At 44.9% G+C, this 15,587-nt stretch overlaps 1 protein-coding gene across 2 annotated transcripts; it reads left to right on the plus strand.

The window, feature by feature from the left end:
- The first annotated feature begins 4,321 nt into the window (after window positions 1-4,321).
- Window positions 4,322-15,283, plus strand: NOLC1 (nucleolar and coiled-body phosphoprotein 1). 2 transcript variants are annotated; one of them, XM_014250549.2, is made up of 14 exons: window positions 4,322-4,466; window positions 4,576-4,631; window positions 4,708-4,832; window positions 5,923-6,038; window positions 6,813-6,954; window positions 7,443-7,546; window positions 8,200-8,350; window positions 8,883-9,023; window positions 9,409-9,498; window positions 10,746-10,892; window positions 11,100-11,681; window positions 12,412-12,524; window positions 12,917-12,997; window positions 13,248-15,283. In XM_014250549.2, exons 1-14 carry the CDS (start codon window positions 4,356-4,358, stop codon window positions 13,404-13,406), a joined length of 2,118 nt encoding a protein of 705 aa, XP_014106024.2. In that variant the 5' UTR covers window positions 4,322-4,355; the 3' UTR covers window positions 13,407-15,283. The 2 variants fall into 2 exon arrangements, with proteins under 2 accessions (XP_014106024.2, XP_014106025.2); XM_014250550.2 differs by lacking the exon at window positions 12,412-12,524 and having other exon boundaries at window positions 13,248-13,381.
- The last annotated feature ends 304 nt before the right edge of the window (window positions 15,284-15,587 follow it).

The following is a 15,587-nucleotide window of genomic DNA, read 5'->3' on the forward strand; positions in this document are numbered from 1 at the left end:
CCGCGCTCCTCCCGGCCCCGCCTCCCGCCCGCGGCGCCCCCTGCAGAACCGGGCACGGGGCTGCTCCTGCCCGGCTCCGCGTCGCCTTCCCGGTACTCGGCGGGACTCTTCCCCAAAGAGAGAAACGGCCTTTTCCTTAGGTGGCCGAGGAAACAGCGCTACAACGAGGAAAAGTTGTGTTAGTGATACAACGGTCTCGACAAACCCGGAGCGATAGTTGTGGGAAAGAACGAGCGATACCTGCTTTATCTCTAACTTAGGTTTTGTCGTGTCTTCTATGAGCAAGGAAAACTCCTAAGGGGAAGCAATGTTGTTCCCTACAAAATAAAGTAGCTTGATGTTCTGTGTTTTCCTCTACAGGAAGATGCTGTCTTTCAAAAGAGATTTACCAGTTTTTGTAAGACTATGCTCATGTTTGACTACAGAGACAATAAGCAGCAGAAGGACACTGTTACTGTTCACAGAGGACTCAACTGATTAATTTTTGCTACTGAAGACGAAGTAACAGATTCTGCCTAAATTATTCAGCCTATTCCTTTGCAAACATAAAAAAAAACCCCACTTGTACAGGTGAGATCTTTCACTGATGCATTTCAGCACAGCAAAAGCAAACCCCTTACAATCTGGCTTCCCAGTCGAGGCAGTCCTTCCCAAGCAGTCAGTGCACATTCTGTATGCAGCTTAATGTCACCAGTAATGTTAGAATAGAAGTGGTTACAAGCAGAAAGGAAGCAACTATTTTTCATTCATCAACTCCTACAAGTTGGTCAAACTCTCTTGTTACCTTCAAATCTTTACTCAAAACCTACTTCAAGCTTACAAACCATGTGCCACTGCCTGTCTGCCAAAACCAAGGTGTTTGTTCTCTCAATAGGAAAGTACTAGGACAAAAAGCACTTCCTGATGATAGAGCCTTGTGAGTAACTCCAGGTATGCAAAGAAGAACCATAACTTTCCCCTCTGAATCATCCCAAAAATATACACTAGAATAAAGAACACAAGGGTACTGGAGAAGTGTGCAAATACAGAACCAACATGGGATTTATGTGAAAGACCAAAGTTAACTAGTGGAAAATAGAGCCTCTAAGCAAATTATTTTACTATTATGGAACAGCAAGTATATATTAAGAACTGTTAAAACAGATGAATAACCACATGTATGACTTTATGACTGTTACACATTATTCCCCTTGTAAAGCTGTGTATCTTCTAGCTTCCAGTATAAAGTTAAAAACAACCATCTCTCTGATGTTAGATGAGAATTTCAGCATGCACTTATGAAATGAGTTTTTAAATTCTCTCTCTTTAAAGCCTTGCATTATCACAGAAAGGGCTAGCAGAGTCAGCTTCCAGGAAAACCCACAGGGCTTCTCCATGTCTGTCAGTGTCACTTAGGATACTCTGCATTTTATTTAATCAATGCAAAGCCCACAAGAAACCTCTTTAGCATTTAAACTTCCCAAGTCTCTAAAGCGAAATTAATGTGTCTCCACAAATGAGCTTACATAAAATAACTGCTGTTGTTGTTTCAGCAACCTCCAGCTAAAAACTCAGATGACAAATTGAGGCAAAAGCCCCTTCGCTCCCTAGAACAGTAGGAAGGCTTAACAAACACAAACCTCCTAAAGAAAAAACAAAACAGAGAGACAGAAAATGGAGCATTTTATTCTGCCTTGCACAAAATTGACTTTAAAAGTTCTTCCTCACTTCAATTCACTGCAGCACATGAGCTCAGCTGCATTTGCAGCGTTATTCTCAAGGGGGTGTCTTATCCCTGTCCAAAGGAAACTACTAGATTGCTCTTTCTGGAGCCAATGCTTTTCTTGCTAGGTAGTTACAAGCATTAACAAGGAAAGGATTGAGTGTTTGAATATTCATGCTTTCTTCACTTTTTCTCGCTCATGAAAAGAGTGGAAAGGCCAGAAACTTCTCATGGAAATGTTCTCTTCTGAGACAAGCTGGGAAATGAGAGAGGCTGGAAAGCAGTGCTGCAGAAACGGACCGAGGGGTCCTGGTCGATGGCAAGCTGAACAGGAGTCAGCAGCGCCCTGGCAGCCAGGAGGGGCAGCCGTGTTCTGGGGGGCATCAGGGACAGCATCGGCAGCCGGGCAAGGGACGGGATTGTCCTGCTCTGCTCTGCACTGGAGCTGCCTGACCTTGTGTGCTGGGGACAGTTTAGTCACTGTAATATTAAAAAGATTCCATGCACAGCTCTCCCTGCAGCCTTAACAACAGAGATATGGCAGCCAAGGGGAGGACTGAAAAGAGTTATGAGGAGTAGGTGAGGGGAACAAAGGAATTCACAAGCAGTAACATAAATGAGTTGAATTTGCTTGCTTTTTAGATCTCAGGATCTCCCACTACTCTTGAGGAATACACGGACAAAACAGCTTTCCCTGCCAGTTCATGTGGACAGCTGCAGGCACAAGGGGAACACACCTAGAGAGCCGCACGCCTTTGAAGAGAAGCTGCCACACAGCACAGGGAACAGACCAAACTGGCAAGGGCCAGGCAGGAGAGGGATATACTTATTAACCAGAGGAGAAGCAAAGTGAGCCAGTGAAGCAAACACAGTGAGAAATTTCCCTGGTTCGTCACAGAAGTTACTTCACAGAGCAGGGCTTAAAGTAACCATAGTTTATCAGCAAAAGCTGCATCTTTTCCTTTCCAATGCAGGCAAAAGTACAAAAGTTTACTGAGCTTTGCAGATGAAGGTTGCAGCTGTAGGTTACTGTCGAGGGAAACTACAAAAACTAAGAAATCCTAGTTCCTGGAAACAGTTTCCTTTCTGGAACACACCCCCATGTTATTCCATACATAAAAGGGGCAGGGCATCTCAAAAACAAGTAAACATATCTAACCGAACCTCAGCTGTACACTCCTTTTCTGCTACACAGGCAACAGCACCTGTACAAAATGACAGAATCTTACAGTACAAAATACCACAAGAGCTGACTTCTATTTCCCCATGAGTGCAAACATGGAGCCTTCCAGAAACACCAGCAACAGGCATGCTTTGCTGAGAACAGAGCCCACCCAATTGTGTATGTTCATTAGGCACAAAGGCAGAGAACATCCAGACAGCACAGAACAGCAATATTTGGAAAGGGTTAAGTGAAGAGGGCTAGGTAGGGGAAAAGTAAAAAGCAAAACACTGCCTACCTACCACTGTTTTTTTTACCCTGGCAGCCCTAAATCAAGATTCTAAGCACAGGACTCTTCTTACTTGGCCATCAGCAAGCTTTATAGCACACGCTGTTGAAGAAGAGTGCCATCCATCACAAAGGCAGAAATAGAGAGCTACATCCAAAAGAGCAATTCTCCAGTTTTACAGGAAACAAACTTCCCTGGAAAAGTAACTAAAGCCACAGCAGTGTACAACAAATGAATGAAATCTCATCCTCATCAGGGTTCTGAGTACACTAACATGCTAAGCTTGTCCTGCTCAGCCTTGTCTGGGGCTTCCACATCCACCCTTCTGCGTAGGTACAAAAGCTCCATTTAAGGTCAAGGCCAAGTCTTCAGCATTTACCTGAGCTATACCTGTTTCATACCCTATCTCCAACCTTGAAGCCCTTCAAGCCCATATTGCAGATAGCCTTGTCCCGAATTCCTTTTCTGTCTCTCCCTTATAGGCTGCCGCGTTAGGATCATGGTGCTATTTTTACCAACTCCCTTTGTTCCTGTATGGATTTAGTATGAGTATGCAGCGTGTTCCTGTAGGGGTTCCGATGCTTCACATCTCATGTTTCCTGAGCCTACCGGCGAACCCTGCGAGCAGCGCCCAGCTCTCCGCGGGCGGCGCTCCAGCCGTGCGGGGCTGTGCCGGGCTGCTGAGGACTCTGCCTGCAGCTCTCAGCTGCTCCCCCCCACAGCAACCCAACTCCTGCTCTCCGGCATTCCCCCGCCTCCTCACTCCCGCTCCCCAGCACTGTCCTTTCAGTGATTTAAAACGGATTACAAGTACGAGTAAACTGGCGAGGCTTAAGCGGACTTAAGTCTAAGTCTTCCCGCTTTCCAGAATCGAGTGGGCACTGCCGGGTTCCCAGCCCCTCTCCTGCCTTTGCACCACAGGCAGCCGTTCGGCACTGCGCGTTGCCTTGACGCAGGCACCAACGCTGAGGGGCATTTCCCCGTGCCCTCACGACACAAGTGTCCCTGCCCGCGCTCCGTCCGCGCCACCACCGAGCCCCGAGGCGGCGCGGCTCGGTAACTCAGCAGCGGCACCGGGGCGGCCGCCGACGGACGCACGCACGCACGCACGCACCACGCAGGCACGCACGCACGCACCACGCACGCACGCACGCACGCTGGAGTCGGCGCGTGCGCGGGCGGCACGTGTCAGCGTGGGCATCATGGCGGAGCGGCGGCCCGTGCCCAGCGACCTGTTCCCCCTCGTGCTCGCGTTCCTGCGCGAGAGCGGCTGCCAGGGCGCCGCTCGCGCCTTCGCCAGGGAGGCGGCGGCGGTGAGCGGGACGGGACGGGGCGGGGCGGGACAGGACAGGGCGGGACGGGAGCTCAGTGACCGACTGACTGACTGTCTGATACTGGCTGACGCTGCCTCTCTCGCTTTAGAAGGAGCAGGACCCCAACGCGGCCTCCCTCCTGGATATCTTCGCCTACTGGCTGCGGTAAGTCCCCTCGGGATGCGGGTGCCCTCCGCCCGGGCCGCCCCCGCAGGGCCCCGCTCAGCCCCTCTGCCCACAGGTCTCCAGCGGCCAGGAAGAGAAAGCTGGTCCCGAACGGCGCCCAGGCGAAGAAGAAGCCGTCCGCCAGCAGCAGCAGCTCCAGCTCCAGCGAGGAGGATGAGAAACCCCCGGCCAAGAAGCCGGGTAGGTTTATGGGCGGCCCTAGTGCAGACCGGGGTTGTGTTTGGCATTGGCTTTTCACGTGCTTTTAGAGCTCAACTTTACTAGCTCTTTTGAGTTCTTTCAGCAGCTGTAAGGGATTAAGTTTGTATTGACTAATCTCGGTTTCGGCATGGCCTTTTGCCCATGACATGGAAGATTTGTTAATTTTACTGAAGGGTGGTCTCAATCTCGTTAAAATTTGGCGCAGCAGAGTTTGTATCCCATAGGTTTTAGCCATTCCAGAGAAATGCCAGGCATCCCTGCTCACCTGCTGCTTGTGTGAGGTTGCTACCCTTTTTTTCTTTCAAGCTCATGTACCAGTGCTGTCAAAAAATACATCCCTGTGCTGCACTTTGCTATGTGGTGAGCTAAATTTTTCCCTTTTATCTGAAATTGTTCTTGTGTCTTTCATTAATCACTATACACAAGATTGTGTGTGTCTAGCAGTAGATTTGCCAGAGAGAAGGAATGAATAAGGAGAGGGAGAGACACAGGAAGAAAATATGTCTTCAACTTGAGCCATCCTAAAGCTGAATTTGAACTTAGATCTGATTTTTATTTGATAAGGGCAGTTGTAAATATAACATGAAACAAAACTATTTATTTTACTCCATGTTATTAAAAAGCAATTAGTAACCAGGAAATGGATTTGGCTAAAACACATTTAGGTGTCTGGAACCTTAACATGGCATTGCAGTGGTTCTCTTTGCAAGCACCAGTCTGTACTTGTTCAGCAGGTTTATTTAAGCTAGAAGGTGTGCAGACCCAGCTAATATTATCTCAGTTTGGCGGGTGCTCTTTCTTTGTGGGCTTTCGTTTTTGATGATAGAAGCCTGCACTTAAATTAGTGTGCAACAAACATAAAGTGTGGAATTGCTTTTATCTTTTTGCTTTCCCATTTTGGAGCAGTCTGCCACACACTGCTCAAGAAACTAAGTAAGTATCATGAACTTCATTCATGGTTTAATGACCCTAATATATCCTTTTGCTTTGATATCTGCTAGTGCAGGATATAGGTACATGAAAATTGTGAATTAACTTGTCATCAATGTATGCTGTCTCTTATTTGCAGCTAAAGCATCAGCTGTGCCCAAAGTAAAAGCAGTTCCTGCAGCCAAGATGGCAGAGAGCAGCAGTGAGGACTCCAGTGATGATTCAGACTCGGAGGAGGAGAAGAAGCCAGCAAAGGTTGGCTTTTGTTTCCAGTATCTTTAATGCACATTTGACAGTGATGAATAATAGCAAATTTAACCAGCAGAATTGCATGTGAAATTTGGCTTACTTGTCCTGAACTATGAAGTGCGCAGGCTGCTGAAGATACAAAACAAAAAGACATTTCTGTAGTGCCATTTGGACTGGTCCCAGGAAAAACTAATTTTTTGTCCTACACACACTTTGTTTCATACCCAAATCTGGTCCTTGCTTTTATCCTAAGACTGCCAGGGCTTGTTTCCTTTGCAAAGAAAGATTTACTTACGGTTGTTACTATAAGTTTGATTTTTATATATATGTGTGTTTATGTAAAAAGAGAATCTTCTCTTTCCTTTTTCTTGCTGCAGTCATGGTCTTGAAGTGGAGGCAAGGAAGAATGATGTCAGGGGAGGAAGAGTGATAACATTGTACACTAGAGGAGACCAGCTAGAGTTGCCCAGTCAGTATTTTCAGCCTTCAAGCTAGTGTGATCTGTAGAAGGAAGAGAACTGTGCTAGCCTCAGACCTGCCCCATTTTGAGGAGGCAGAACTGAAGACTGATGTGCAAAGGAGGCTTCCAGTGCATTTCTGGGAGTTTTTTCTAGAGCAAAACTGTTATCCCAGGATTTTGAGACCCTGAACATGAAGCAGAGTGGTGTTTTCAAATCTCTGTGAAAGAGAGCTGTACACTCTGTGTACGTGTCTATCTTACTAGCCTTGTTTTCCCCTCATGACTTAAAGGGTTAATCAGTTTTTCCTGCTGTTGTTTAGAAGGGTGCAAAACCTGTGGTGAAGCCAGCTGGAACCAAAATCCAGCCTCAGAAGAAAGCAGAGAGTTCCAGTTCTGACTCAAGCAGCTCAGATGAAGGAGCACCAAAGAAGCAACCACCAAAACCAGCAACACCTAAATCAGGTACCTGTTAATGTCTGTCATGAAAAAGAGCAAAATCAAAAAAGCAGAGGAGGAGTGCTGGGATCTGTACCTATATATGTATTACCATAGCAGTCTGAAAATCTGCTTTCACTGCCATTTGCACTGCAGTCTAGTTTGTTCTGACATAGAGGTGTAGAACTGAATGGAAATATAGCATCTGGTCCTGAACACTGCATTGTTTGAATAACTGTTTATGTTTTGCTTTTACCATGGTCTTCCCCTCAAAATTCCCAGGAGATCTTTACTAAGCCTTTAGTTTTGAAATTTCCCATAAGTTAGAAGACACAGTTTCCAGAATACTTCCTCTGAGGTTGCAGTAGGTTAAACCAACACTTTTGCAGTACTGCCTTAATCTTTTCTGTAAGCTTCTGTGGTTCTTTTCTCTCTAAGATACTCACTGCTCAGTGTAATTTTCCCTCATCTACCATAGCATGTTTTGCAATGTCCTTTTTTACTTCTCTCAAAAGGAAGTAAAGCTGCCCAGGCAGCCACCAAAGCTGTCAATGGAAAAGCAGCAAGCAGTAGCAGCAGCAGTGAAGATTCTGATGAGGAAAAGGCTGCACCGAAAAAGGTACATTAGACTATGAAAAGCTTCATGAACAGTGTAGAAATCTAGTAAGATTGGTTGTTATCATCTTGCAGGCACAGACTACACAGAAGCTGTGCTCAACATGCTTACACCTGCTTCTCCTTCATACAGTGGGATTATGTGTTCTAGCATCTCTCCATGTACCGCTTTCTTCCCTAATCCCTCCCTACTGCTTTCTCTGCTCCTTCCTTTACCAGGAAAACATCTTCTTGTGTCATAACGACATTGTGTCTCTATTATATAAAGTTGCTTTGGCCTGACTCTTTCATGTTTAGCTGTCTGTAAATTTGAGTTTTCCACTAGTGAGTGTTTAAAAATGTTCCTGCAACACATAAATAATCATAGTTGTTTTTAATCATGTGGCAGTTGCTAAATTTCAGTCAGTCCTTGGCCCTTTTGTCCAGAGGAGTTCCTTCTTAAGGGTTCATGGAGCAGAAAACAATAGCAGAGGAGCTAGAAAGATAATGGTGCTATACACTTCTTAAAATTTGCGTTTGAGAATCCCTGTTAATCTTTTTCCCTTTGTCTTGAGAATTTGCTCTTAAGTGAGGTGTGGAATTAAGCAAGATCCACATTCAGTTGTCCTCACAAGATTTCTGCAATTTCCTTTTTTAATGTATATTTCTTTTGATAAGGTTGTTCCCAAGAAATCACCTCTGCCAAAACCTGCAGCCACTCAGGCATGTCCAGGGAAAACCAAACGTGCCAAGAAGAGTTCGAGTAGTGAGGACTCATCTGACAGCTCAGATGATGAAGAGCCACCTGCAAAACAAAAGCCAAAGTCTGGTATGTAAAAGATACTAAATAGGGTTTTTTTGTAAAGTATCCAGGGCCATTCAATTGCAGTCCAGCTGATGGGCTAAATGGGCCTCTGTTCAGTGTGGTATAAGATCTTTAGGATTCCAGTAGAGACCTGGTGTGAGTATAGGGTCTATCATCCAAGGTCAGTCTGAGTCTCTAACCAGAGGATTTGAGAAGGCAGTAAATGAAAACATTCAAAAATTGACATATCTGGGTTTGTTTATTTTTTTTCTGAAAAAGTTTGCTGACAAGCTCCTGTTCTTCTAAAAGTGCAGAGGAAACTTCTGCAGAGATGGTTGGGTCAGCTGAACCCCAAGAGGAGAGTTAAAGAGTAGAAACAAGGAGGTAGCAGTGGGGTGGGTATAATCCTTCAAATTAGAAGCTAGTGTTGGATTGTAGCTACAGAAGGGGAATAAATGGAAGTGAATAGCAGAAGTGCTTTACTCTAGCTAAAACAAACTTCTTGTGCTGCTCACATTATCATGCAGGCATCTGAATGCTGTGTTTCTCTTCATAGGTCCATACAGTGCTGTACCACCTCCTCAAGGAACACAGACAAAGAAGGGCCTTGCTAAGGCTCCTGCAAAAAAGGCTGAGAGCAGTGACTCTTCAGACAGCAGTGATGAGGCAGAGCAGGTGCCCTCAAAGGCAGAAGCAGGTGTGTTGTGAGGAGGAGAGGCTGCAGGGAAAAATACTACATTGTGCCAACAAGGTTTTTGCAAGGTCTTTGTTTCCTCAGAAAAGCCATTTGTCTTTGCTCTATGTTGCTATTTGCTTTTCTGGATGCTTCGGATTAATTTGAAGGCTTCACAAACAACTCTGTACAACTCGTGGATCTGAACTGTGGTCAGGTTGGATTTGCACTGATTTGAAAAGTCACTGGGATCTAGTGGGAATAAGCCAAGTTCTTGCATGGCTTCCAGTGGGCTGGCTGAGTGGCTGGTGTACTGAGAGTGGAGGTTTTTCATACCTGCTAAAGTTTGGATCTTGGGACAAAGGTTTGGTGCGGATGTGGCCTATGAATTTTAAACTTGCTTTTGCAGGCAAAGCAGCAGTAGCTAAAACAATTCCTGCCCCCCAGAAGAAAGTTGTGACTAACAAGAAGGCTGAATCCAGTTCTGATAGTGACTCAGGTAATTCAAGAAATCGAGCTCTGATTCTTTTGTGTTAATATTTTTACTGGCCAAGTTGCCCCATAGTGGTGTGTCTGAGAGCCTTAGCGTATGAGCTTAAAAGCTTCAGAGTCTCCATGGCTAGCAAGATGTGAAATTGGAAACCAGCAGCCTGCAATTCAAGGTGGAGTGTGACCATGAGACAAGACCATTGGCAAGTGCAGAAAAGTCCCCTATTGCTGGATGAGAAGGGCAGGGAATTGTGAATTAGCTTTCTCACAGAAGTTTAATGGTTAAACTCTTCTTGAGCATCTGTGTCTTGAGATTTTTGGGATTTGTTACTCCATTGTGTTTGGAGAAACTTCTGAAATAAAAATGTAATCACCATATGAAGTTTGAAATAGACTTAGAAGATGCCTGCCTTCTCCTAATGTGACACTACAAATGGGAGCAGTGTACTTTGTCTCTCCTGTCGACCAGGTTTGAGTTTTGGTATTTCCCATGTAAGTTCCCTGTGTGCTACAATTTCCCTCTGAGTTCAAGATCTCAGCATCTCTGGTGCCATGGCAGGAACTGGGTGGCAGCTGCCAGTCTGTCTGCAGTCAGCTAGTCCTAGCACTTGTGTCACTTGTGTGACACTCCAGTGAATGTCAGCAGTTCTGTGTTTTCTGTTTTCGGTTTTGTTACCTAGTTTCTCTCAAAATTGTCAAGTTTTTGATTGCTGTTTTAAAGTGTTCAGAAATACTGGAATAGATCAGGTTTAATATTCCAGATTCATGTAACACAATACAGAAGTGTATTTGTACTCAAGGAGTCTCCATTTTCAAGCTGCTGCTATCACATCTGAGAGAGGAGGTAGCTAAAATGAGATACTGTGCTGTTGCTGCCTCACTTTTTATGCTTTGCCAACTCTATATCTTAATTTTTGGGGTTTTTTTTTGATCCTTACCACATAGATTCTTTTTTCAATGTTTCTTCTCCCCAAGTTTGATGATACTGGTACTTTCTCTAAAGTTCTTTACTCAGTACCTCTTCTACATTTTTCTCCAAATATTTACTTCCTTGTGCATGCATTAGTGAAGAACTTAAACTGTTAGTTTCCACTTTCTCACAACAAAGATGATGTGTGGAAAAATGAATGTTTTCCCCTTGCCTTGAGCCACAAGCCATTTTGCTTTTCACTTAGCCATAAATTACATACATGTTACCACTAAAGTACCTTGCACATTAAGCCTATTAACTTGCAGAACATTTTTTGGTTTTTTTAGATTCCAGCTCTGAAGATGATAAAAAGAACATAGGGAATAAACTCCCTGCTAAACAACCTGTGATAAAGAATACTTCTAAACCAGCAAAAGTAGTTGTCAAGCCTGGACAAGCAAAGAAAGACTCCAGTTCTTCCTCAGACAGCTCAGGTATTGGGATGGGAGAAAAGGAGAATTTCTACATACATGCTGTTCTTGTTCAGACCTTTCTATTTCTAGGAGGGTGCTGTTGGACAGGAATACCCACTGAAGTGTTGTTTCAAGCAGATGTACTGTGTACAATGCTGAATCTGAATGTTAGCCTTGTGTTAAAGGAATGGGACTTAGTCGTGATTGCTGTTTTTCTTTCCATTCTAGATTCTGATAGTTCTGACAAGAAGGCAGCTCCTGTGAAACCCACAACTAAAGCAGCAACCCCTGCAGCAAAGAAGTCACCAGCTGTCACAAAGAAAGCACAAAGTAGCTCTGATTCAGATAGCAGCTCCAGCAGTTCTGAGGATGAGAAGAAGAAGAAGAAAGGCCCTCCAGCTAAACCAGCTGGCAAAGTGGCTAAGCCACTGTCCAAACCTTCTACTCCAGCTCGCAAAGCAGACACATCTGACTCTGATAGCTCAAGCAGCGAAGAAGAAAAGCCAGCAGGGAAACCAGCCACCAAATCTACCGGGGCAGCAAAGGCAGCTGTGGGGAAGAAGGCAGCTGTGGGGAAGAAGGCAGCTGCTTCTAGTAGTAGTAGCAGCTCATCAGACAGTTCCAGTGAAGAGGATGGGAAGCCCAAAAAGGCAGTGAAGGGGGTGCAGAACGGTTCTAAAGCCACTGCCTCTACAGAGAAAGCAAAAGCATCTGCAATGGCAGCAAACAACACAAAGTCTAAGCCAGCTGGTGGCAGCAGTAGTAGCAGTGAAAGCAGCTCTGAAGAAGAGACTGGAAAAGTCAACGGAGGTATTACCAGCAGTCTGGGAAGTGGGTCTGTCAGGCAGTATTACTGAGCTAAGCATGAATGGAAGACTTTCTGAAATAATACTCATTCTAATTAATCTCTGTGTGTTACTGTGCCATCTGGTACAGTAGTAAGAGGGAAGGGCTAGGAAGGAATTGGGTGGGATCCTTTTTTGTCTGTACTGCATAGCTGCTGGCAGTGAAATTTGTGGTAATGTGAAGTACATTTCAGTGTAGTTGTTGCCAGTTGCCATCTGGCCATGCACAAGATTTAGTGGCAGCAAAGCAGACTGCTGGAGGACCTTATCTGTGTGGAGTGAGACACCACAGTTGATGCCCCAGTGCACAATATCAATCTTTAACCCTCCAGGAGGTAAACGAGTGATGCACTAGTGATATGCACAGATATGCTCAAATTCATATCACATGCACAAAGTGATGTGCATGTGGTATGAATCCAAAATCTGGCAAATTTTGACCAACAGAACTCTCTCAAGTATGAAAAATCATTCATATAGAAATACCCTATTGCATAAAATTTTATGTTTTAGGATAGGATGGGGAGGTCCTTGCTGAATTTGTTAGTGTCTGGTACAGCAGTCTGTTTTCTGGGTGAGGTAACGCAGGCACCACTTCTCACACCTGACTCAACATTGGGTTTGCTTTCTGGGGAACAGAAGCCATTGCTTTTCCCAACGCTGCCCTTAAAGTTCTGCTGCTGTACATCTAACAGGCACAATCGGGAAGAAAAAGAAGAGGGAAGATGATCAGGAGCCAGAAACACCACACAGTAAAAAAGCAAAGATCAAAGCCCAAACACCACACACAGTTCCCAAGGTGAAACGGGTGAGTGAGGGTGGATTGTGGCAAATGCCTGAAGAGGCATCTCTGCCTTCTAAACAAGTAGGCTGTTTTGGGGTTTATCTGAGTGGTTGGGCCTGCAGGATTATTGTATTTTTACTCTCTCCTTAAGCACTTTAACCATGTCTGTAGAACCCTGGGAAGTGCACATAAGAACATAATATTATTCTGGCCAAAGTTGATTGGATATACTTGCACAGGAGCACTCATGATCAGCCTGATCTGAGGCAGGGAAAAAATGATGAATCTGAGAAACACTCAAAGACTGAGATGACATGACCAGGGTTCTGTATTTGCAGGGCAAGGAAGGAGGTTATTAGTAGAGGAGCATTGTGTGTTTGTATGTGGTTACTGCATCTCGTTTTCTTTTTCAACAGGCGTCCTCTCCATTCCGCCGCGTAAGGGAAGAAGAAATTGAGGTGGATGCTCGTGTGGCTGATAACTCATTTGAAGCAAAGGTAGGGCTAGGTGGTGCCAGAGTGCTATAACAGTTGGTCTCCGGAAGTACCTGTCTGCAGAGCAGCCTCGGTGTGCTTCTGGGCAGTAGTTTTGGTGAAAACTTCTTCCACCAGGAGGCGCATGGGAGAGTGGTATCAGCTCCTGTGTGAATGTACTGGGCTTTTCTGGGTCGGGTGAAGTGTGGAGCATTGCCTTTGCTCTCTTGGGTACTGACTTGAATTTCCTTTTCTCCCCCTCCATCCCTCACAGAAAGGAGCAGCTGGTGACTGGGGTGAGAAAGCTAACAACATCCTGAAATACACTAAAGGCAAATCTTTCCGTCATGAGAAGACAAAGAAAAAACGAGGCAGCTATCGTGGGGGCACTATATCAACCCAAGTCAATTCCGTCAAGTTTGAAAGTGACTGAGAATATTGGAGTTCATAAACCATCTGCTCACCAGAACATCTTGGATGGGCATATGGACATTATGGATGTCAAGCCTGCCTGGAATGCTACCTCCCGTAGCTCCTTGTGGGGCAGGCAGCTCCGGTGTAGGGATGTGGGAGAATAGTTGGATGTTTCCCCATTTTATTTCTAATTTTGTTGTAGTCTCCTAATTTGAAACCATCCTTAAACTGGTGTTATTTGCACCGCTAGGGTAACCATCAAGACTTATATTTTCTACAGTCTTATTTTAAAAGGCTGGCAGTGATGTTTACTTTTGGTTTCCTGCCCATCTAGTAGAAGAAAGAAATCATTGTCCTGTGTTTTAACCTCCCATTTATTTTTCAGCCAGTTTAACTCTCATACCTTTGAAAAGGCAAGTATTTTCACTTGCCTCTGACTAGTTACTGTAAGAACAACTGCTTTGAGCACTCTGGCTGTAATACCCAGCCCGACCTGACATTTCAAGTTTACCGTTGTAGTGTGACAGGGTTCCTTTTCTGTTTTGATTTGTGGTTTCACCTTGCAGTAAATACCTACTTCCCTCTTCCTTTCACTCCTGTGGAGGTCACTAACCAGAGTACTTGGAGAAGCAGTCTCCAAATATGGTTTTGTAGTTGAATAACAGTATTGATTGCACTTGCAGGGTGGGGGCTATTGTCAGAAAGACCAAGGTTTAGAGTACTGCTGTGGCACTCTTGAGAGCACTTCCATTAGTAGCTGGGGAGTGAAGTTGTTCAGAAAGTGCATGGGGGCTGTGAAGTTTCACTTGGTGGGGAGGGAGAAAGAGACTAAGGAGATAGAGGCCTCTTAGCAAAAGGCAGAGGTGGATAAACTGTTTTTGTTTCAGAGGTTCTGGCTGCAGTGTGAGCTGCAGCTTATTGGGAGTCAAGATGAATGTATCATTAATGCCTTAAATTTCTTTTCTGAATTGGATTGCTTGGTCTTTGAGCTGTTTTCTATCTTGATCCCTCTTGAGAAGTAAAATACCCATTTCCCCCTAGCACAAAGGCAAACCCTGGTGCTGTAACGTTTGAAGTACCAGCTACAAGTGTATATTCTGTATGGAGAGCCACAAAGAAGTTGAGGAACTTGCAGCTTAAACTGAGATTTCAGGAGCAGCTGACAGTATAATGGTGTACTGGGGTGGGCTTGCATTCACTCAGTTGTGTGACTGCTTCCTTACTTAGGTGCAGCCTGCATCTGGTAGAAAATATTTCCCCAAATACTCTGCCCTCTGTTAGGTGGGTAAAGTTAGTTTGAGGAGCAGTGAGTTAAGTCCACAGCGAGTGTGAGTTGGATAATGGTAGGGCATGTTTAGGAAATGGAGTAGTGGGCTGTGAGATATGCTTACCCCAAGTGATGAAACTGCCAGCCACTGAGGTGGTGCAGGGCCTGATTTCCATGTTTCCATTCCCTCCCCAAAGGGTGCTAATGAGAAGAGCCTTGTTACAGGAAGCTATGTTTGTGTACAAAGCAGTGTCACCTAATTGAGGGTTGGATGAGACTTGATGAGCCACCCCCATGTACATGAGTGGCAACTTTTCCCAGTGAGCATTTTTCAGGACTTCCCCCCAGCTTGCACAATCACTGGGGCCTGGATTCAAGGCTACAGTGCAGAAGGGCCCAGGAGACCATGGTTATGACAAAGTAAAGGTTAGAGACCAAAGGAAGGTGGGAAGAGTATTTTCTGCTTGGGAATTTGAACATCACCCTTGTCATTTGCCCTCTTTTTTTCTGTTTATCAGGAACTTATATTTGAAACTCTTTAAAATTCTTTTATGCTTTGAAGTTTTTTAAAACGTCTGTAAAATGTGAGAGTTAACCGTGTCCGAAAATAAAGATTTGCTGCCTTTGTAGTCTGAGTGGATCTGGTAGTTAAAGATATGGAATAGTGGATGGGAAAAGGGAGGGTACCAGTGCTTAAGGGTAACTGTCTCTACATTAGTCTACAACTACTTCTTGACATCTTACATAATTGTGGACATGTAACAGACCTTCAGAAGTGAAAGGTGGCCTGTACAGCTGGCTGGTGAGTGATTGAGAAATCTGGGTAAGATGCTAGAAGCTTATATCAAAAACTGAGGCTGTTCAAGTCCCTTCCCTTCAGAATATCTCATTAGGTCTCAAATATTGCTGCCAAATCGGCTGTATGGCAGTTGG

The sequence above is a fragment of the Pseudopodoces humilis genome, chromosome 9, assembly GCF_049639895.1.
Source record: "Pseudopodoces humilis isolate 2021_Gansu_Grassland_sample_001 chromosome 9, ASM4963989v1, whole genome shotgun sequence".
NCBI lineage: Eukaryota > Metazoa > Chordata > Aves > Passeriformes > Paridae > Pseudopodoces > Pseudopodoces humilis.